This window comes from Anas platyrhynchos, chromosome 1 (assembly GCF_047663525.1).
Source record: "Anas platyrhynchos isolate ZD024472 breed Pekin duck chromosome 1, IASCAAS_PekinDuck_T2T, whole genome shotgun sequence".
NCBI lineage: Eukaryota > Metazoa > Chordata > Aves > Anseriformes > Anatidae > Anas > Anas platyrhynchos.
Window position 1 is genome coordinate 74,872,908 of NC_092587.1, and position 23,925 is coordinate 74,896,832.

At 42.7% G+C, this 23,925-nt stretch overlaps 1 protein-coding gene across 1 annotated transcript; it reads right to left on the reverse strand.

The window, feature by feature from the left end:
- Positions 1 to 14,639: 14,639 nt before the first annotated feature.
- On the reverse strand, positions 14,640 to 23,051 carry MED21 (mediator complex subunit 21). Its single transcript, XM_027450026.3, has 4 exons — positions 22,906 to 23,051; positions 22,573 to 22,687; positions 17,916 to 18,016; positions 14,640 to 15,488 (listed from the first exon to the last, which is right to left on the reverse strand). Exons 1-4 carry the CDS (start codon positions 22,945 to 22,947, stop codon positions 15,312 to 15,314), a joined length of 435 nt encoding a protein of 144 aa, XP_027305827.1. The 5' UTR covers positions 22,948 to 23,051; the 3' UTR covers positions 14,640 to 15,311.
- Between the last annotated feature and the right edge of the window lie 874 nt (positions 23,052 to 23,925).

Sequence of the window (23,925 nt, forward strand, 5' to 3'; positions counted from 1 at the left end):
TCCCATGTAAGAAACCATCTTGAGAGGTTGTCTTTCTCAACTCTAGTTTTCACACAAGGCCCAGAGTTAAAGATTTATCTGAAGTCCTGCCACAAGCACATGCAATATCAGGCAGCACTATCTTCAGGCAGCCCCTACTGTGATCATCAGCCAGATTTTCAGGCTGCTGCCTGGAGACACAGCACAATATGAAGCAAGCAGTAGCTGTGGCTTTATATCAGCTCCTCTGTATGCTCAGAGGGGGCTGTAAGTCCACGGTTCAGAGAGGTTCATAAGTCAAGAGGAAGCTGTGAGTAAATATATAAAGATGTAGTCAGTTGGGCTGAAGTACAAAGTTCACTCTACAGGGCTTTACAGTCTGTCCTGTGCAGCCTCCACAGAGATTTGAGTTCAGATGAGTACTTGAGGATGTTCCTATGAAGCTCTGAAGACCACAGATGCGTGGGACTATTCAGATCCAACAGGGAGTGTTTATCATGCTTCTAACTCTGGCAATACATTTTTTTTATTATTATTATTATTTTATTTTTTGTAAATACAAAACTTTGTGCCCACTGAACTTGGTGTAATTCTTTATCTTTAGAAAGCAGTCAAACCATTTCTTGGACAAAGAAGTGTAGGTAGAACAAAAACTGATAAGAAGCCTCAAAGTAAATAGATACAAGATCATACTCCTTTTTCTGTGAAACCACATAACGTATTTAATATTGTCAATTTTTAAAGACTTCTGTATAAATGTTAATTCTCCAGAAACAAAAATACTTAAAGAAGCAGTTTTTTTTTTTTTTTTTCTTGGTTTTTTTTTTTTTTTTTCCCCACCTGATTCACTCATGAAATGCAAGAAACCTCACAAGGCTGCTCTCAGAGCTCATTCCCACTCCAGGGCAGGCATACAAATATTTATGTGATTCTGCAGACTGTGTGCTTTAGGAATCTGAGTTCCCTTATGGAGGAAGTGAGTAACTCAGTTTGACTTCAGTGACAGTTACTCATATCCTGTGAGGACACAAGTGGGAAAAAGAAAAGAAAAAAAAAAAAGGAAAAAAAAAAAAAAAACAAGAAGAGAAGAATCAAAGAAAAGAAAGGCAAGGGGGTGGGAGGCAGATGAGCAGGCAGTGAATGAACAATCGATGATCAGTGATCCTCACTTGCTCTGTCCTTTGCCGGCACAACCCAGAGACATTTGTAATAAATGTGAGAGCCCAAGTGATGGAGCTTCAGCTCCCTCACTGTACCATTTCCTTGTACATCCTTTATCATCTTTCAGTAACACTTAGAATAGCATGAAGATGTTAAATACTACTTCAAATGTCTGTTCCCAGACAAACATTGTACATAGGTATGTGTGTCTCTGCATACATATTTATACGCACAGAGCTATATCAGGGATTTGGATATTTAGGGATAATGCTGCAAAACATGTTGAGATGTTAACTCACTACTTGAAGTTTAAACCCTGACATGCCTGTTGCTTTCTGGATCAAAGCCAGTAAAACCTGTGTGTAACACTTGTCTCACCACTTCTGGCCCTAAGCATTCTGCTGCATGGAGTATCAGGGCCAACAAACCCAGCTGGCTACAACAGCTCCAGATGACACTAGCATTCCCTGAAGAAGTCTACAGCTTGGCTTCAGTTGATTTAGTCCCTTGCTCAGCTCATTAGTTTCTCAGGCTGATCCATTGCTCCCCAGCAGAAGCATGTGTAACTCGGAGCAAATGGCCTTGCACTAACACATCAAGTCGTGCTCGTATTAAGTGCTACATCGGGGCCATAGGGAAGGTGAAGCCTAATGCACTGCACTTAAAACACTTCCTGAATGGTTTTGGAAACCACCAGCATCAACTGAGACAGTGTTCTTAAGAAATGAGTTCAAAAAAGGTCAAGGCTGGCAGATTTTTGTACCAGGAAAACACGGTGCCTGAAGCCACTGGGGGGCTAGAACTTCACAAGTGCATTTTGGGGCAGTTTTACATCACTGCCATGCCATACTCCACTGCACACACACCACCCATCTCAGTGGGGAGGCAGCTATATGCTCATGGAGGCTTGGGCCTTCACAAGCAAAAATAAGTCTTTCTGAAGAAGGGGAAACAAGAGGAAGGGTGTAGGGGAAGACATGAAGGTCAATATTCAGAACGATTTTGTTACTGATTTATTTCCTTCTCAAAGTCTCTCTGATAAAGAATCCCCTTCCCTAAGCTCTGACAAGAGGTGTGATAAAGCCCATGGCTGACATGTTCTTGATCTCCTCTGGAAGGTTCTCGTCACAAATGGTCCCTCCTTGGGCAGAGGCTCAGTGTTTCTGGAGAAACCACTGCTTACATAGCACCATGACGGGGTTTTGAGCAGTGGAGTCAGGCTTTTGGAAAGATGACCATGCCAGGTCCATGAGGTCAACTGAAGCCAGGCAAAAATAAGAAGCAAAAAAGCTTTGCAAAGTGGATGTGGGAAAGACAGGGTAGAGGAGTACTGTTCCTCCACTTCCTGGTCTTTCTGCCTAGGGATCAGGGTTGTGAATCCAGCTGCTTGGTTTAAAGGTAGAAGGGATGATGTTTTGAGGAGACAATATGTAGAAAGAGTAAGCTAGCAAGCAATTGAGTAGTATCTGCAGTATTTTATTTCATAAATCATCATCTACCAGCAAGTTCCTCTTCTCCCTCTTTTTGGCTTGCCCATCTTCTGACACTCAGAATAATTTTAGTCTAATTACACACCACAGTTTAGAATAATCATTTTCTTGTATTTATTTTTTTTTTCCCAGTGGTTGGAGACCATTTAGAAACATTTGAGGCTGCATTTCCAATGAGCCAGCAAATGGCCTTAACACACCATGGGGTGACCCTGGTAGGTGAGGAGGAAGTGCAGAGTCCACCATCTGGAAACAGAGGTGGCCTAAGCCTCCTCTGATGGCCTCCTTCGATTCCTCGGCTGTACCCAGCAGCAGCAGCTTTAGGTCGGGGGAAGATTTTTGGCGATGATATGGTGACTGCACAGAGCCGGGAAGGGTTTGCCTTTTGTCTTCCATTAACTCTCCTTTATTTATTTATTTTAATTAGCTACCTAATCTAGCTCACTATTTCTAAGGGCTTTGTGGTCAAACTCTGTTACACAAGCATTTAGGTCAAGCTGCCCAAACCTTAGAAAAGAAGAATTGTATCTATCTAAATGTCCATGGAGTGAATCTGAGAACTCCATGAAGTGTTTCAGCTGTGATTATCCGTTTCCCTGTGTAGAACCTGAAGCTATTTTTAGCACTGATATGTTAAAGTGTATATCTACAAATCTATGTGGTAGGTAAACATAGCAGAGTTGGGAATGATGTAAGTCCCCAAAACCCCTGTCCCATTGCCAGTCCAAGAAGACGTTAAGGAAAACATTGTGATTACTGAGAAATGTCTGGTCAGCTTAACCATTAAAGCAGACTGAACTGTTCAACCTACTTAATAAAGGCAAACTTCTGGGCAGCTCTGGTGAGATGACATTTTCCCTCGGTGACATCATTCTACAATAATGTCTTGAAAATACTGTGATGAAACATGCAATGAGACAAGTATTCTGGCCTTTCCAGACACCTGTGAGTCAGCCTAGACTGTTTTTTTTTTTCCCCCTCTAAATAAAGAACAGTTTCAGAGCTAGTTTTCTGAAAGCTCTAGGAGTGACAGAGGAACTAATACACAGAGTAATTAAAACATGTTGTTGACATATTCTGGCTCTCTCAACCCTTCAGTCACTCAGGCTCATTTTTTAAACCTATTCCCATTTCACAAGGTACATTTATTATGAGCCTCAATCATTTGAAATATCAAGGCTTGCAGATTTTAAAAACCTGATTGTTTCAGTGCTTGAGGAGTATGATTGTGCTGTCTGTGAGCTGGCAGCACCTCACTGAGTGGGGGAAAACCATCATCAGACAGGAATCTTGCAAACTGCAGATTTCACCCCCCTGCTCTGCTGTCCAGAGCAGCTTTGTTGCCTTTGTGCATCCATCAGCGGTGGCAAAAGGACCTGCTTCATTAGACCCCCAACTAATTACAGTATGCCCCAGTGCCTCCCTGGTCCTTTTTTTTCCGTGACAGCTGGTGTGTGGTGGAGATGCAGGCCCCATCTATCTGCACTGGGGAGCTCGACTGATTTGTCTCTTGATGGGCTCGTGCTGTCCTTGGCCATGCTACACGCATTTGCTAATGCCCCCAGTAACAAAAGCTGTTTTTGCCCAAAGCTGGCGTTGTTTCATGTGTGTGTGATGGCCAGCATGAAACGAAATAGTATCATGGTTCATTGGGTAGATCTGCCTAAAGCTTCTGTAATAAAGGACACAAGGGAAAACTCTTCTTACTGCTCTGAGGAAAAACTCTGTGTTTGAATGGACAAAGAAGAGCACCTGTCCCTCCAGATGGAGTGTCAGTGCCAGAATAATGCTGATACTCTCCCCTCCTTGCAGATAATGAGAGCAGATTGTTTTCAGCTCAGTCTTTCCACCATCCACTTCAAAAACAAAATCAACTAATAAATTACCAAAATAAGATTATTCCAAAGTATACCTTTATCATCAGGTAAACAGTATGCATCTGTTAAACAGTCAAATCTCACCCTGAGATCTGTACAGGGTCTGTGGTATTTACTCCATCACTGCTTGCCCAATTCCTTAATATTTAATTACATTTATTTGGATTTGCCAGACAACCATGAGATGAAGTTGACAGAGGAATCTTTCCTATGAAAAGAACAGAAAAAAGATGAAGTTGACATCTCTTCTTCAGAGAAAAAGCAGGTGAAAATATGGCAAGGGAAATAGCAGAGGCAGTCACAGCTGTACTTAGCTGTTTCATCATAGTCACAGAAAATAATAATAATAAAATTATAGTAAAGTCACAGAAAATAATTCTCTGTCCCTTTATTCTGGTTCAGAATGAATGTCTCTCCTGTCACAAGAAGCTATGCAGACATTTCACTTTGTCACTGGGGCACACGGTTCAATCGAATGGGTTATTCATGGATTTGATTATCAACGAGGGACTACTACATCCCCATTTACTTGCTGGAATACTCTTTTTCTGGCTTTTCCTTTATCTTTTCCCTGCACATCAAAGTCCCTGTCTGGCCCCAAAGTTTAGTATATGTTATATTTCACATAAGGGGGGATATGAGAGATTCGACTGTAGGCTACTCACCTCCCAGTACAGAGCCCTGACTTCAGGGTTTGAGGTTGCTCTGGAGTGGTTAATTGCTATACATATCTATCTATATAATATATATAGATATATATATATATGAACTTATACTGGAGCACAAACCACATTTGCATGGTCTCAGTCTGTCTTTATGTATTAATGACAATTTCAGTGCTTCTATGGAAGGTGGAACATTTTTGAAAAAAAAGACTGGCAAGCCCCTCAAGGATGTCTTACAGAGCAGTGCTTAAAATATCCCCTGAAAATTGTCAGCAGAGGTGACCACAAGCAGTTTAAACACACTCTTTACTACACAGTCTGTAGTGTTTCAAATTGCTGCTCTTCTAGACTAAGAGGCCGACCTGAAGATGTATTCTCAAAGCACTGACCTGAAGATTTTGAAAGAAAGGAATCCACCTCTAGGGACAGACCAGGGTGGTCACAACTAGGAGGGATGCCTCCTTGCAACCGATCTCAACAGGCTCATGTCCTCAGCGCATGTTTCTGGAGAGTTAAAATACCAGAACAATACATTTCTGCAATTGCAACAGCTGGCTCTATTGTGTCTGGTATAGGAGTCCCCGAGTACGCCAGCACTATGAATCACAAGCAAAGAGACAATTAAAAGTTCTGCAGTGCAGTGTCTCCTTGCAAGCACTCCATGCAGCCTGCAAGCCCATTTCCAGGAATGACTGTTCCCTGCAACAGACCTACCACAAAAGAGATCAGGTTTTAAGGCACAGGCTAGAACACAAGTACTGTAACGAGGTCTAAACATGGGATGAAAATGGAAGGGGATGCCAGGGTGAGCAAGACCAATTGTGCACCACCACATGATATTTGGTTCAAAAGCATCCCGTCACACTGAAACCACAGGATAGCATCTCACACCACAAGGCTGCAGTACCAAGACCAACAAATTCTGGAGCATCCACAAGAAGCAAGCACAGGAGATCCAGGACACTGTCTAGGTACTCATTCCCTTACGTCCCTTATGGTAGTAAGAAACTTGTTAGACTAAATGCCTGAATAATCCCAAGTAACAATCTACTTCCATGCCACAAAGAGGGCAGAAATAATTTTAGCAATCCCTCTCACTAAGGCTGGGGCTGATGTCTTCCTGATCTCAGATTTTCTGATCAGTCTAACTCGGGCCGTGCGGTTCTGACGCAGTACTGCAGCACCAGGGAGAGTTTCCAAAGCAAGCCACAGCTGTCAGGTATCCCACCCAGCTTTAGCTGCGTTCACGGCTAGGTTGAATAAACCATCACTCTTCTAAAAGCCATGAATCATAACACAATTTGCTGCTGAAGAAAGACAAGTCTGGAGAATGTACAGTTGTCGTGGTTTAACCCGGCCGGCAGCTAAACACCACGCAGCCGTTCGCTCACCCTCCCCCCTCCCTCTCTGGGACGGGGGAGAGAAATGGAAAGTGAAGCCCGTGAGTTGAGATAAAGACAGTTTAATAAGACAGGAAAATAATAATAACAAAATAATAATAACAATAATAACAATAATAATAATATGGTGATAATAGGGAAATAATAATAATATGTACAAACAAGTGATGCACAATGCAATTGCTCACCACTCGCTGACCGATGCCCAGCCTAACCCCGAGCAGTCCGGCCCCCTTCCCCCGGCTAGCCACCCCTATATATTGTTTAGCATGACGTCAGATGGTATGGAATACCCCTTTGGCTAGTTTGGGTCACCTGTCCGGGGTCTGTCCCCTCCCAGCTCTTACTGCACCCCCAGCCTGCCCGTTGGCAGGACAGAGCAAAAGGCTGAGATGTCCTTGGCTTAGTATAAGCACTGCTCTGCAACAATTAAAGCATCGGGGTGTTATCAGCACTCTTCTCATCCTAAGCCAAAACACAGCATTCCACCAGCTACTAGGAAGAAAATTAATTCTGTGCTAACTGAAACCAGGACAACAGTTAACAGCTGAAGTTCGCTTGCCACACCTCAGTGTGAGATGTTATCAACAGAAACCAACCACAAGTTCCCTTTACAAAGCAAGGACTACAACCTGTTTACAGTTTAAATTCATTATTTGCTCTTACAAAAAGAGAAGTTATGTTATTGTAGCTTTATTCTGGTACCAATCAAGCATAAAGAGCCAGGCGGAGCGTAAGTACAATTTTTCTTATTGGGGTAAATATTTAACTTAACTACCCTGAAGAATCAGACTCATTTCTGATGCTGCTCCATAGGATTCTTCTTGTTACAATGTCCCTGGAATAAATGCATCTCTTGCATTTTGGACTACTGATTTATGGTCTATTCCGAAGCTCATCAAAGTCAGGACTCCAGAAGAGGTTGGTACCCACCGTTGCACAATAGACAATTAAATATGACCTAGCCCAAAATAACAAGTAACACAAGGAATGCTGGCATCTACAGATGCCTAGCCATTTTCTTAACTCATAAAACAGAACTTTTGTGAAAACGGATCCCTTTCTCCCCAGCTGTACCTACCTGCTGAGGTCAAAACAGTGCCTTTTTAGCATGCCTAACCACCTGAACATCTCCTGTGGGAGTGGCTACCAGGGATTAACCTGCTGTTACTTGTAACAAGTCAGTAGAGGGCCAGGTGAAAGGAATCTGATGTGTGTACTTGTGTGGCCATATACTCATTCACCTGCTGCTGTTGCTGCAGCAAAATACCTGCTGAGGAAGCAAGAGAGGGAAGCAGTTAAACACAATTGTTCTCAGATGAGAAACACTAATGCGCTGAGCGGAATTACACTTTGTACACTTAAGCATACAACAGAACAAGTCAGAGCTTCCCATTCTGCCTCATTGGAGTTTTCACTCTGAGCACACCAGAGGCCTCTTCCACAGCTTGCTTGAGTCACAGGAAGGATTCCCGTTGTTTTTGCACTCCCGTGGCCCCGGGGAAGTTGTGGTTGTAAACCTATCCAACCCACTGAGAATCGGAGTACTTCAGTGGTGCCTGGGAGCTTCGTCTCTCCTTTGCCAGCAGTGATTTCTAAAGCAGGGTGGTTTGTGCCCTTGGATGTCTAAAGCAGGTTGGAACACCTCACCAAGATCAACTGTGGGCACCTTTTCATAGCTGGCTTTCAAAGTACAAATTAAAACCATGCTAATTTTAACCAGTTGTGTAATTTTACTTCAAACTCAGTGACTTTTGGGGAAGGGGGATGATGTTGTACAGTCTCTTGGAGATTATTTAGGGATTCAGTTTAGGTGTGACCCAACTTCTTCCTCCCCAACTCTGAAGGCATGTCCAGGCTGCAGCCCCAACCCTGACTGTGATGCCATAGAGAGAGCCACGTGGTGGGAGCTGCGCAAGAGAGGGAGGTACCTCACCAGGTGGTGGAGAACTGGCTGGGCATTTCTATGCCCCTCACTGCCCTCCAAGTGGTCTAAAATGGTTCTGCAGCATTTGATGGAAGCAACACATGATGCTTCGATCATTCAAGGAAGCGTGTTTGATGGAAGCTTCACTTTAGGCCATGCCTTTCTCTTTGTAAATGTACAGAGAGCAATACCCCCCTCTGAGGGGCCTGGGACAGCGAGGTAACTTCCTTAGTATCATACACACATACACAGTGCCACTAAAATAAAGGGTCTGCTTCCTCTCCATCATACGCCCTTTGACAATAGCTGCATGATTCTGCTGACTTTTTTACAGTGGAGGTTGGACAAATTATTGTGCCGTCATTGCATCACTGTACCAGAGAATCCCTTCTAACAGTGGATTATTGCAATTTTTGGAATGCCAAGTGAAATGGGCACACCGAAAAACATCCTTGGTCATGGCTTCACTTTCATCCTCAGGCTCATCAAACATTTATAGTGCTCCCTGTCACACGGGGAGGGATTTATCTAACTGGTGAATCTGCAAACTGTCCAAATACCAAAACCAAATATTATTTTGAGTGCTTGTTGATAGGAGCATTCAAAATGAAATGGCAGGTGGGCTGTAAGCAGAACCCACCCTATTTCTGATACCTTCTGAAAAGGAAGCAGGAGAACTGTAATTTATTTATTTATTTATTTATTTTCAGAAAGATGCACTTTATCATGGAATCATAGATTCATTCAGGTTGGAAAAGACCTCTAAGATCATCTAGTCTAACCTTTAACCTAGTACTGAAGTCCACCACTAAACCATGTTTCTAAGTTCTAACTCCATATGTTTCCTGAAGACCTCCAGGGATGGTGACTCAACCACTTCCCTGAGCAGCCTGTTCAACAACTTTGATATGTTGTGTACAATTGCGTATCAGAGCTGTCCTAGTATTTTTCTATGAACACCCCTCCTGTTCAGCACTGAAATAAAATTTAACCTTTCTGTTTTTCCTGACTGGAGGCAGTTCCCTAGGCACCACGCAAGCAGATTGTTATTCTATTCTTGTTCCATTGGACACCTTGAGAAGACACTGGAGAGATGCCTGCAGAAGCCCCTTTTCCACAGGCTTCGTAGGGTCTTGGTGCAAGAGCCCTCTTCTTTTGAGTTCTTAGCTTTGAGGGTGTTCTTTTTATGAATAAGGCTTCTCTCCCCTGGATTACAGCTTGAGAAAACGATTATGATTTTTCTTTAGCACTTGTGGAAAGATAATGTGTAGTCAGTTGCTCTCCCACACAGCCATAGAGTGAATTACATTGTTTCCTGAAAGAGGGCTTCTATTTCAATCTTCTCTTTTCAAGTGGGCCGGGTGGAGAAAGGATGTTTTGCAGTCAGATTGCACAGTCCCTATTCAGCTACAGATTTCCACTTCACAGGATTAATTCATTTAGGACTTCAGTGAAGTATGTAAGCTAAAGAGGCTAAATCCAGGAAACTTCTGAAGGAGTCTGGTAGTATTTATGGTAAGTACATATCATATTAAAAGGAAGGTCTGTTTGTACTACTCCGCTATACTTCATGAATGTTAGCTACAGACAGAAATTCAGAAGAAATGTGGTGACAGTCTAAGCAGTTACAAAATAGATAGGTCTTTTGTGGTCAGAGCAGGAGCTGAATTTCCTTAGCTGTTGGGCTATACTGGGTGGCTACAGCAGCAGCAAGAATATGAAAAGGCTGTTCTGCTTGCTTAGCCTACCATGGACAAGTAAGATTTCCTACAAATCTTTCCTAGAAACATAAATCAACATAAAACCTGTGTGTAAGTGTATACAATCAGTATATAATAGTTGTGAAGCTATACTCCTACGAAGCATGTTACACTAACCACATTAAAACAGACAAACACTTCCTGAGGGTCATTGCCACTGTGAAGTGTACTCATTGCAAGCACATACAACATAGTGGCTGACATATTTGGAGCATGAAAACACACCTTATTTGCAAACTTTTTCTGTGCCTTTTGTTGCTAGAATATAGTCCTAGCAGTTAGAGGTAAAAAGGACAAATTTGCTCCTCAGAAAATAAAATCCATTCAAACTTTCTTCCATAGATTTGAAAGAAAACTCTAGAAAAAAACTTTGTTCTTGTCTGGTGCCTGAAAATAGGACTTTAGCTATTTCTTATGTAAGGCAAAACAAGCTATATAAAAGACAAATACAATTTCTTTCTTTAGAGAAGACTGCCTTTGTCTAATAATGAGTCAGCATCATCTGACAGATCAATTTTCTTTCAGTGTAGGATGGGGATTTTGCATATCACGCTCTCCAAGGGCACCTGTTGGAAACTTGGGCTGCCTCAGCATGGAATTTCACACCACACCTGAGAGCAACTCGACAGCCTTACAGTGCAGAGACCACAAAGTCTCAGCAATAGGAATGAGGCTGATACCAGACACTTCACGTTTTCTGTCCTCCAGATCTGCCTTTTTAGAAAGAGGACAAGGAAACAACATTCCCTTACAGTTTCCTGGTTCTTTCTGAAACAATTAACATGTCTAGCATCCATAGGATCATTGGTCAGACAAGACCTCAGGAGGTCTCTAGTCCAACCTCCTGATTGAGGGTTGGTCATTGTGAGGCCAGGCCAAGTTGCTCAGAGCTTCATCCAGTCAGGTCTTGAAAATCTCCAAGGACTTCCAGCTTCTCTGGGGACCATCTTCCAAAACGTCTGTCCTAATGGTGGAAAAGCTTTTGTTTGTAACTGCTCTAAACCTCACCTCTGCTGTTGCAATTTTTGCCCTCTGTCTATCACTCTCCTGCCACGCAGTGCTTTGACAAGCCCAGCCCCATCATCTCATAACCTTCCCACACTGGCTGTGTGGTTAGGCGGGCTGTGGTTACATTCCCCCAGCGTTATCCCTTCCCCAAGCCGAACAGGACCAGCTTCATCAGCCTCTCCTCACCAGGGAGGTGCTGCAGCCCATGCCACCAGCAGTCTTCTGCTGAACTTGCTGTAGTCCATCAACACTTTTTTTTGTTTTCATGTCAGGGACCCAGCAGTGTACTGCGTTCCAGACACAGTCCCACAAGTGCTGAGCAGAGGCAAGTGATCACTTTCTTGATGTACTAGCTGTGCTTCCAGATAACAGCCCAAGATGCCACTGGCCCTTGCCACTGGCCAACGCCAACTGCTGGCTCATGCTCAGCTTGCTGTCTGTCAGGACCCCTAGGTCCTTTCAAGCAAAACTGACTCTGGCCTTTTTTGTTGCGGACTCCCAAAATCTCTTGGTATCAACTTTGCCAGGGTGGCCAGGGCAGCCTCTCCTTCCCCATGCCACACATGCAGAAGCTCCCCGAGCTTCAAACATCAACTAATAATATCAGGATTAACTCCATGAAGACATGAAATTAAAATACTGTTAATGCACTTTTTACAGGCCCTTTAAAAAGAAATGTGTGAACTCCTCCTTAATTTTGTATATAAAATTGAGAACAGCCACTGCAAGGTGCTCCTCTCCTCCAGGCATGGTTGTTTATGGTAAAAAACACTAGGCTTTGATCATCTGCTTTTATTTACCACATTGATTCCAACATCTTTGCCAGTGGGCTATATAGATTCTCAGCATGAAACACTCCTGCTCATTTGAAGTGGTCGAGATTGTTTTCCAATGGAATTTTCCATTATGCTCTGCACTATCTTTCTTCAAAGCACAATTTGTTCACCGGGCAGCACTCCTTGTCCAACATAATATGCAGAACTCTTTTATACCTGCCCAGTACTTTTACTTTCTTCCTGTGGTGCTTCACCTCCTCCATTTATTCTCATCTCCACCCAAGTTCTCTTTTACAGCTCTCTGGTGGGTAACCTGATAAGTTTGTTAGCAGCTGTTCTGCAGCCTTTTCCCCATCCTCCCCCCTAACATTGAAACAGGAAGCAGACATTACTTCTCAGGGAGGACACAATGCATTTTGCTATAGGTCATTGGCTTCCCCCCTTTTCATTTCCCCCCCTGAAAGTTAGAGTGCTAGAAGATACTGGCACAGTAATCCTGCATACTCCACAATTCTTGCATGAGTGTAGCACATTAAGCCATTTCAAAACAGCCCCATAATTAGATTGTACACTTTTTTCTTTTTTTTTTTTTTTTTTTTTTTTTAATAAAAAATATTTAAGCCCCAAGAGCAGGGACCAGACAAATCAACCCATCTCACACAGAGGGGAAAAGAATCCACATCTCCAAGCCCCAGACCTAATGCATTCTCCACTAGACAGCTGTAGCAAATAGGTGTTATTCCCCTTCTGCCACAACACACCAAAAGCCATGGAGCCTTACAGAATGAGCTGCAGCCTGGGAAACAGCAGGTAAGGACTTACAATAGCTAGTCCAGCAACACAGCATATGAGGACTAGCGGGGTCACATCTTACATTGCTACTCACTCACCCAATCATTACATTCTCAAAGGAAAGAGGAATGATGTTGGCCTTCCTGCTTTTTAACCTGGATCAGACTGCATCCCTATTAATTAAATCGGCAGCATTTGCTAAACCACACACAGGCAGAGTCTGAGAAACCACATATACATACTGGGAGCTTATACCTCTTAAAATTTTCTTTCAAGTGTGATTAACCTAGATACCAACACACACTTTAACATAAAGTGGTCGTGGTCTACTATATTCAAATAAAGGAAAATTTATACAGCTAAGCAATATTAATAAGTTGCATTAATACAGCAGTTTTCAAGTACAAAAATAAAAATATATGGAACAAAAACTGTACTGTTAGTGAAGATGTACACCATCTCTGAAAAAGGAAGTTTCAAAGTGAACAAATTTGAGGTGATGCTCATATTAAACTGTACTAGGGAATCTACTATAAATATATAGTAGATTACTATATTACTACTATAATATCTACTTTTCCAGGAATGTACAAATATGAAATTAAGATGTCTCAATACCTATAAAATACGTAAGCAAAGCCAAGCACTTCACTTAAAGATTTCCAAGTCTATTAGCTTTTTTAAAAAAATCATCATCTTCAGATGCACTGGATGCAGTTTTCCCAGAAAAGAGTAGGCCTGATGAGCTTACTTCAAATTAAAATTTTGCCCCTCAGCCTCCATTGGCCACAGGCATATTTACAAGGCTTAATAAGTTGCCACAGCTCAGTTATTTTACATAACTATACCATTACAGAACTGGAGTTGTGCTTTGTGTAGCCTCTTTACCTCCCCAGTTGTTTCTTTTGAGGAATCTGTATGGTGTAAGCCTGACAATAACAGACTAAATTTATGACTACAGAAATGCAAGTTTGACTAAATATTAAATTAAATACAAGCCTGATTAAATATGTCAATTTTATTACTCTACAGGTTGGAACAGCTTTGTAGTTTTTAATCCGCAAAACATGCTGCTACAACACCTACCATTCTGTGCCACATTACACTCTTCATTCCATTGGTGCAGCCTACTAAGCAGAAAGATCTAATTCCCTACAGATCAGATTGCTAAAGACCTACTTGAATTGCTCTTATCTGTCCATCCACATTAGCAATACACATTACCTAAGCTGATGCACGTCCAATACACAGAATGTAGTCTTGAACAGGAAATGAGTAGATGTAGAAATAAACACAATAACACAAGTCGGGTAACTCAAAGACATAGAAAGTGACCAAGTTTGACTCCAAGTTCATGTGCTGAAGCCCAAATCATCTGGTGGGTTTGTTTTTGGTGGTTTTATTTTGCATTTTATTTTTTCCAAGTGGAAGAAAAGATGTCGGCATTTCTAGAGTCCTAGGATGAGGGGCACAAGTTTTTTCAGTGTGTGAAGATAGAAAGAAAAACCTCTCTACAGCATGGTGGGCATTACAGGACTTTTAGTGCTTATGATTTTAGCATTCACATGGCAGCAGCTGCTTATGCTGAAAAGCAATATCACATAAGTTACTTTCAGTTCCCACTGCTAGTTTCTCAGAGCCATCCAATGCTTCCTCATTGCTGTCTGCTTTAGAGGAATTCACCAGTTGCCATGAGAATGCAGAGCAGCAGCAGAAGCAGAGCAATGAGCAAGTAACAGCACATCAGTGGCTGCAATGGAGTCAAAGACCCGTTTGTGAATTACAAATGATAAGAGATGCAATACCACGTATCTGCAGATTTATTTATTTTTAAATGAGATGCCAATGGCATGAACACTTACTCTGCAAACTTTAGAGATTACCTACCCCTTTATTTGCTTTGTAAAAGATAAGCTAAGTAGTAATACAAATGTTTAATTACCATTTTTGTTAATTACAACAGATGGCCACCACTGTATTTGTGCCATTGTCTAGCATTATCTGTATGAACTCTGGCAAATTAAACAACTTATTTGAGCTTTACAGAAAATACACCAAGAACATACAAGTTTGCAGACCGATGAGTAAATTACACAAATACCATTATGGTAACTTTGTTTCTTTTAGACATTAAGGCCCATATAAAAAGTAACAGATTGAAGTCAGACATATCTATGAACAGAAAAAAAAAAAAGTCAAAGAAAAATTTTAAGTCAAATTTTAAGTCAAATTTTAAGTCAAAATTTAAATCAAAGAAATATACACTAAGATGTGAAATTTGAGAACAGAACCATCATATGTTTCTCATATGTCACATGCCACTTAACCTCTGAGGAAAGACATCGTTACTGATGATCAGAGCACTCGGTAGTCCCTCAGGAGCAGGGCTGGGTGCTGCAGTTCCCGGTAGATACAAAGCTGTGTTTTCACGTGGCTTTCACAGTTGCATTTTGCAGGGGTGCACTGCCCCCTGGTGCTACAAGTCCGGAAGGGGCTGGCTATGCGTGCCGCTTCTCGTCTTCAGCTGTGACTGAGCAATATCTGCCAGGGCACTCTGTATCTTTTCCAGTAGCATATCTCCACGATAAACCACCTCTTCTAGACGGGCAGCTGCTTCGTGATTTTCTTCTTCTAATCGATACAGACTAGCAGCCTTTAAAATGGAACGGAGACAAGTAAGGATCTTCAAATACACAAAACGGACTTTCTTATGGAGGAGAGGCAGTATGTAACGGTTAACGCCCCCTAGAAAACAAAGATTCTCCCTTTATCCCCAAATTCTATACTAGTAAATTCAGAGTAACTCATTAGAGATTGCAGCCTGAAACACAGTGCATATCCACATGGAGTAAATGAAAAACACCAAATAGAGATGTTAGCTGCTTTCATATTGCAACACTTAGCTCTCCTGATAAGAAGTGAATATTTATCCCCTTCCCCACACAGGTACTGAAAACTATCCTTAAATCTTATGGGGACCTTATTTAGACCTTCCTATTAAATAGCATATTTCACATGAAACTAACAAAATCACATATTTTATTTCTGAACAAAAATGCTTCACTTAGACAAAGTTAGTGAAATAAAACACCTGAGCTTCAGCATTCAGGTAAAATATTTACCAAATTTAAAGCTACTCAGACTTGTTCCAACTCAATTACAGAACAGATGAAACAAAATTGGCTTCAGACACTTTTTTTAGCTACTACCCAAACCCTTAAAACCTGGTTAATGGGTCTCCTTATAATCATGCTTAAACTGATAAGTTTTTGAACATATTCATCTCCTGCTCTGCAAGGCTCATGTACAGTGAAGGTTAATATATCACCTAAGACTTGACAGACCTTGGAAGAAAGGTCAGAGAAAGAATAGAAAAACATACAAGCTCAAAATATAGAATCCAGCTCAGTTAGTTCAGTCTCAGCTGTTAGAAGATTGACTGCAGGTAAACTGCCATTTTTGAGCAAAATATGCATCAGCCTTGACACAAAAGACCTCAAGAGGGACCAGTAAATTGTGTTGGGTATTAAGGTGGCAGCCCCTTTTATCACTTAAGCCTACCTATCAGGTGTCTATCTACCTTTTTCAACTAAACCTCCATTGCATACCTTAGAGTATTCCAATCACCATCAGACAAGACAAAATAGTCTTTTAAAATGTCAGAATATTTATCTTTAATAGTGCCCTAATTCAAACAACAGAAAATAAAAGTCAAAACTAGAATCAGTAAAAGATGGAACCCAGGCTAACTTCTCAACACCAAGCAAAAAAGATCAGAAGTTCTTTTGAAACCAAGTTCTGCATGAACTAAGTGAGAAACTGTTAGAATATCAATTCTGAGGAAAGCATGCCCCTGCTGGATAACTAATTCCTTTCTGGAGCACCCTAGTTTGCTTGCATTAGCTGTCACTACAATCAGACCCAACTCACTCATGAAATAAGTCTAATTTAGCTGCAGAAGTCTTCAACTATTAGATACAGTTACATGAAATGAGGCTGGTGTTTACATTCCCAATTAGTATGTTCAATTGTTATTAGCAAGGTTTCCAATTTGCTTTTGGATAGTCACAGATTATCAACCCTGGTGTAAAACCTTCAGGAGATCTTAAATAGATTTCTCAAAGAAACAGATTTTTCTATATCCTTGTTGCATTCTAAAAAGAAAATACTTGATGTAAATTTAGAATCTAGAGTCCAAAAAAAATGACATTTAATATGCAAGGTCTGCACACAGAACATCAAAACAAACAAACAAACAAAAAAACAACAACAAAACAAAACACAGCAGCATTCTTTGAATTGTGGGTCTGAGACATTTTTTGGAAGTGAGAAACAGCTGAATGTTGCAAAAGGGCTCAGAAACTGTTTGCAGCAGTTCCATTCCTGTAAGGCAGGGAATGGAGATTATGATACTGGCTACACTTGCTAATAGCTGCCTTGGTTGGTAGCTGCTTTCTGTTCCCAAGCTCTTCCTAGAGCTTCTGCGGTCTAAAGAAAGGAAGAACAAGAAATAAAAACATCAAAATTGCCTGGCTGGTCCAAAAGAGTACATCCTATTACTGAAAAGTGAAGGAACTGCTTTGTGACAGAGAGAGAACTTCAAACATACCCTGCCAATCCTTTAACAACCAGTAACATTGTAGCAGAACGAAAGACTACAGAAATGTAGCTACAAAATGAAACAGCCCTAATAAGCAAATAGACGATGAAAGATCCAAGGAAAAAAAGCAGCCAACGATGCCAATGCACATCAGTATTGTCATATCTGTTGCATTAATATTAGAATATCTACACAACACAGGTAGCTGTACTATGCTTTAGGCCTGTGATGTTATGATAAGTTAATTTTGGAAAACTTTGTAGCCAAAAAGTTTAAAATATTCTGTGCATAGCTGTATTAAGAACCAAATGTAAAGAGCAGTTTTTCCAGTGAGCCCATAAAATACTGACAGGCTACCTTCATGAAAAATTCAGGCCAACACGAGAGTCACATTTTATGATTGCATGTCTGAAAGTGTTTAAAAAAGAAGGAAAGTTGCCATCAGTAACGGCCGATATTTTTAATTACAAGTACTCTTACCTGTAAAGCTGCTGTTGATTCTTCACTAGGCAGGGAATCTATTAGAACATCAATATCTTTTGCAGTTCGTGCAATCAATGCTGCAAACAGCTGGGCATATTCTTTAAAAGAATTAAATAAAGTCAGCCTACTCAACACATTATTGAAATAAGCACAACCCTGCTTTTACAACAGAAAATTCTAAAGAGTTGAAGTATACAGATGTTAAAATTTCCCCTAGAGGAAGGATGTAACAGTATAAGTGATAAGAACACAACCATATTAGTGACTGCATCAGTTGACAAGGGAAAACCGACTGATGTCATCTACCTGGACGCCTGTTAGGCCTTTGACGCAGTCCCACATGACATCCTCATCTCCAGATTGCAGAGATGGATGTGAAGAGAGGACCATTCAGTGGGAAAGGAATTGGCTTGAAGTCTGCACCCAGAGAGTGGTGGTCAATGGCTCTGTGTCCACATGGAGGTTGGTGATGAGTGGTGTCCCTCAGGGGTCTGTCTCGGGACCGGTACTGTTGAATATCTTTATCAATGACACAGACAGTGGGATTGGGTGCACCCTCAGCAAGTTTGCAGGCAACACCAAGCTGAGTGGTGCAGTCGATACAAGAGAAGGAAGGGAAGCCGTCCAAAGGGACCTGGAAAAGCTTGATAAGTGGGCCCATGTAAACCTCAGGAGGTTCAGCAAGGCCAAGTGCAAGGTGCTGCACCTGGGCTGGGGCAATCCCAGACATGAGGACAGAACTCGTTTAGAGCAGCCCTGCGGAGAGGTTCTGGTGGACCAAAAGCTTGGCATGGGCCAGCAGTGAGTGCTTGCACAGCCCAGAAGGCCAACTGCATCCTGGGCTGCATCAACACAGGCATGGTCAGCAGCAGGTCAAGGGAGGGGATTGTCCCCCTCTGCTCTGCCTTGTGAGGCCCCACTTGGAGTGCTGCAGCCAGCTGTGGGGCCCCCAGCACCAGAAGCATGTAGACCTCTTAGAGCGGGTCCAAAGGAGGGCCACAAGGATGCGCAGAGGGTTGGAGCACCTCATCACAGAACAGCCTGAGAGAGATGGAGTTGTTCAGCCTGAAGAGAAGGCTCCAAGGTAACCTCACTGCAGCTTTTCAGTACTTAAACGGGGCTTATAAGAAAAATGGAGAACAACTTTCAGTTTCAAACCATTCTCCCTTGTCTTGTCATTATCTGACAGAGCAAAAGGAGGGGAAGACTTAGATTAGAGGTTAGGAAGAAATTCTTCACTCAGAGGGTGGTGAGGCACTGGCACAGGTTGCCCAGAGAAACTGTGGAGGCCTGGAGGTGTTCAGGGCCAGGCTGGATGAAGCCCTGTGTGACCTGGTCTGATAGGTGGCATCCCTACCGATGGCAGGGGGGGTGGAACTGGATGATCTTTAAGGCCCCTTCCAACCTGAGCCATTCTACAAAGATGATGGCAGTTTGACTACAATCCCAGATAGAACAAGGTAGCTGTTTATACAAAGGGCTGGGCTCTATATAAGTGAGAAAATAGCTAGAACTCCATCATGGTTAGCCAGTTAAGAAATTACTAAGAACAGTAATAGTCTAGTCACTACATTAAGCACTGAAAGTAGCTAAGAACTCATTTAACCTTTCAACCCTTGCCTTGAAGTCTGTCACTAGACTTAAAGAGAACACCAGAAACTGTAAAGGTAATGATTCAAATACACAGACTACATGGTCTATTCTGAAAGTAGTAGGACTGGCTTTTTCCTGGGCGAACGGGCAGATGAGAGGCGGTCTGCGCGCGCACGATCAGTGGAGGGGGATATTGGGAACGCTGGTAAAAATTGGCAGTCGGCTGTTGGCCGTTGAAGAGAGCAGGTCGCTTGTACTGTGAACACCTGTCGAAATGCCTCGTCACGGAGAATCATGGAGCGTTTACTGGAGCAGCGATACGAGATCAAATTTTGTGTAAAGCTTGGTAAAACAGGCAAAGAGATTCACAACATGATTAAGGAGGCCTATGGTGATGCTGCCATGGGTAGATCGGGTGTTTTTGAGTGGCACAAGCTGTTCCAAGAATGTAGGAAAGAGTGGAAGACAACGACCGCTCCGGATGCCCTTCGACCAGCAAGACCAATGAAAATGTGTCGCGAGTGAAACATTTACTGAACCATGATCGCAGGATGAGTAGCAGAATGATTGCTGATGACTTGAGCATTCCTCAAACCCAAGTTTTTGAGATGGTGAAAGAAAACTTAGCCATGAGGAAAGTGTGCGCGAAGTTTGTGCCACAAGTGTTGTCAGAGGAGCAAAAGGCCAACCGGAAAGCGATCTGCCAGGATCTTCTTCATCATGTGAATGAGGAGCCCGACTTTTTGGACAATGTAGTGACCAGTGACGAGACGTGGGTGTTTGAATATGACCCGGAGAGTAAGCGGCAGAGCTTACTTACCCCTGCTTCCCCACACCCCAAGAAAGCACGAACGAGCAAATCCAAGCAAAAGTCCATGCTCATTTGCTTTTTTGATCGATATGGAGTCATCCACAAAGAGTTTGTACCACCCGGACGAACAGTTAATGCAGTTTTTTACATGGAAGTCCTCACAAGACTGCGAAAACGCATTGCTTGTGTCCGCCCAGCCATCGTCAACAACTGGCAGCTGCACCATGACAACGCGCCGAGCCACACAGCTTTCTGCGTAGTGGAGTATCTTGCCTAGCACAAGGTGGCAACGCTGCCTCAGCCCCCCTACAGCCCCGACTTGGCCCCGCCAGACTTTTTTCTATTCCCGAGAATAAAATCGACGCTCAAGGGGAAGCATTACACGTCGGTAGAGGTGCTTCAAGAGGCCGTGACGAGGGAGCTAAACAGCATTCCGGTCCAGGCATTCCTGGAGGTGTACAAAAACTGGAAAATTGGTTGGCAGCAGTGTGTAGATGCAGAAGGGTGCTACTTTGAAAAATTCTAATCGTTTGTTCTATTCTCATGAAAAAATTAAAAAAAAAAAAAAGAGTCCTACTACTTTCAGAACAGACAGTAAATTATGTTAAGAATCATGAAAGAATGCAAGGTTTTTTAGTTGTTTTTTTTTTTAAAAAAAAGTTAACTATTCAGCCACAGGAAAAGTTAAATTGCCACTGAGAAACAGAAGAACATAAGTTTATAATGGATCTTAATTTAGCTACCAGATCTTTGAAAGACCTACATGGATTTTTAATAAGAGACTCTATAAGTCACAAACAAAGCTTTCCCATATGGAGTTGTATCCATTCAATTTGAATCAATTTGTTACTGCAGCTAGAATACTGAAACAGCCTTCAATTTATGATTTAAGATCTTACACATTTTTTCCTGTTGATTGCTTCCACAAATCTTTCATGAACTGAGAAAATATTCTCCAATAGAGAAAAAACTAGAAAAGATTGACATTCTCAAAGGTACGCTTGACTTGAATAAAACCAACCCAGGCAACCAAAAGCACCCTAACAAACCCACTTAAAGCTTGTCCTTTGTGTTATCACATATATACTCTTACCTGTACATCACTGCTCTCCAGACTAAGCTTTAAGGCCTGTTTGTTAAGAATTTAAATACCCAAGGATGTGTAACTGATAGTTTTGTTTCATCAGCATCATTAACTCAGTTATATGATTTTACTGAACTCACTACATTCAGGGAAATGAATAAGAAAGATAAAGCAGAGGACTGACCCTTTTAGGATCTTAACAAAGCCTCTAACTCTTAAGTCATCACATAGATGTCAGTACCTGGAAGAGCCTCAAGTACCATGAAGAAGCAAACAAATCTTTTACTTGATTTTTTTTCCAACTAATTCATGTCGGAGAGCAAGCCACCGTACCCAATGAAGGACTAGTCAACAACTGTCCTAGAAAGAGCATCACCATTCCCCTGGTATCCTACTAATCAAACTTGATCTAATGCATGAAACCTGCAAAATTTTCTCAGGGAAAAACAATGGGGGTGTTGATTTAGGATGACGATAACATAATTATTTAAATACTAACTTGAAATTCTAAGATTACATAGAACTTTTAGTTTGCTTTTCAATTTTAGTATCTTACATTAGTTTTATTTCTCTCAGAAAAAAAATAAATCAATACCCAAGCAACCTACCAACAGCAACTGAAAAAAAAAAAACCACAATTGTCAGCTGGGAGAGTCAACAAGACATTATTCCTTAATTTCATAAGCAAACAACACATACAGAAACATAAATAACTACAAGTCTATGAAATGGAGAACTTTAAACTCATGCTCAACTTCATGAAACTAACCCCTATTCTTGTAAAAAAAATATAATATATAATAATATATATATAAATATAATATATAATAATATATATATATTTTAAATTTTTTTTGGAAGTAAAGGGCTGCTCACTAACAACATCCCCTAGCAGTCCTATTACAATAACTTATATAGAAAAGGCTACTGCATGTGTGCAAACAAACCACCACAAGAAACATGTTTTAATGCTTAGTTAAAACTTAAAGTGATCTTTCTTCTACCACAACCTTATCCAGCAAGTGCAGCTGATGCTGTTTCTGACTTAAATTCAGCCACCCCTCGCGTTACTACCGGCGGAACTGCCTGCCGAGCACAAGATGGTGCACGGGGCACTCCGCACCGGGACCCGCTCGCGGCGCGCTAGCAGAGGCAGGAGGACTCGCCTTCCGTCGGATTAGCCGGCTGGTCCTTGTTGATTGCCGTCTGGATGTTGCTGAAGGAGGCCGGCGGGCCGCACTGCTGCAGCACCCCGATGGCATTGCAGAACTGGTCTGCGAGCTGCGGGCGGTAACGAGACCGTTAGTTTGCCTCGGCACCGCGGCCACGTCCATCCCGGTTCGCCCTCCGACCCCGCGGCACGGAGGGGAGCAGTGCCCGCGGCCAGCAGCGGCGATACCCCCCTGGGCTGCCAGCGCAGCGCGCCCAACGCTGGGCCCCTCTCCCCTGCAGAAAGAAAAACGCAGAAGAGACAGGAGAGGACAGCAGCACCGCCTCACCGAGTTCACAGCGTCCTGCAGCTGCGTTAACCTGTCCGCCATGGCGCTGCTCTGCCGCCCTGCCCGGACACCGGGCCGAGCCTGCCCCCTGCAGGCCGGGAGGAGCCGCGCCCCGGGTAGCTCGGGGCTTGGTTAAAAAGCCGAGCCGCGACACTGGCCACAGAAGCCGAGCCACAGAGCTGTTGGCACAGTGTTAGCGCAAAGCTACCGCTCATTTTTAAGGTATTAGTGAAGCTGGCAGGTTTGTCCTGGGGCTTCTGCAAGCTGGCTGGGTGCGGTGCTGAGCCTGGAGTAAGTGAGGTTTATGGAGCCTCTCGCAGGCGCTGGAGCCACGGTGTATCCTCTGAATGCTGAGCTGAGGACAGTGACAGAAGTCTCATTTCCAGAGGTCAGCTAGGACAGTGGCTCCAAGCAAAAAGCTAATTTTGATGGTCTTCTAGTATCACACAGACTTTGAACTGTGGGAACCCTGTTTGGCTGAACTAGATATATAACCAGCAAGGACCAGGGAGGTGATCATCCCCTTACGCTCTGCAGCTCTGGTGAGGTTGCATCTCCAGTGCTGTATTCAGCTTTGGGCCCCTCAGTACAAGAAGGACATTGAAGCCCTGAAGTATGTCCAGAGAACGGCTATAAAGCTGGTGAAGGGCCTGGAACACAAGTCCTGTGAGGAGCGGCTGAGGGAACTGGGGTGGTTGGGGTTGTCTGCAGAAGAGGAGGCTCAGGGGAGACCTTATTGCTCTCTACAGCTACCTGAAAGGAAGGTGTGGGGAGCTGGGAGTCAGCCTCTTCTCACAGATAACTAGTGATAGGACTAGAGGGAATGGCCTCAAGTTGTGCCAGTGGAGGTTCAGGTTGGAAATGGGGAGACATTTCTTCTCAGAAGGAACAGTCAGGCATTGGAACGGGTTGCCCAGGGAGGTGGTGGAGTCACTGTCCCTGGGAGTGTTTAAGGAAAGGTTGGATCTAGTGCTTAGGGACATGGTTTTGTGAGTGAAATTAGTAGTAGGGTGATGGTTG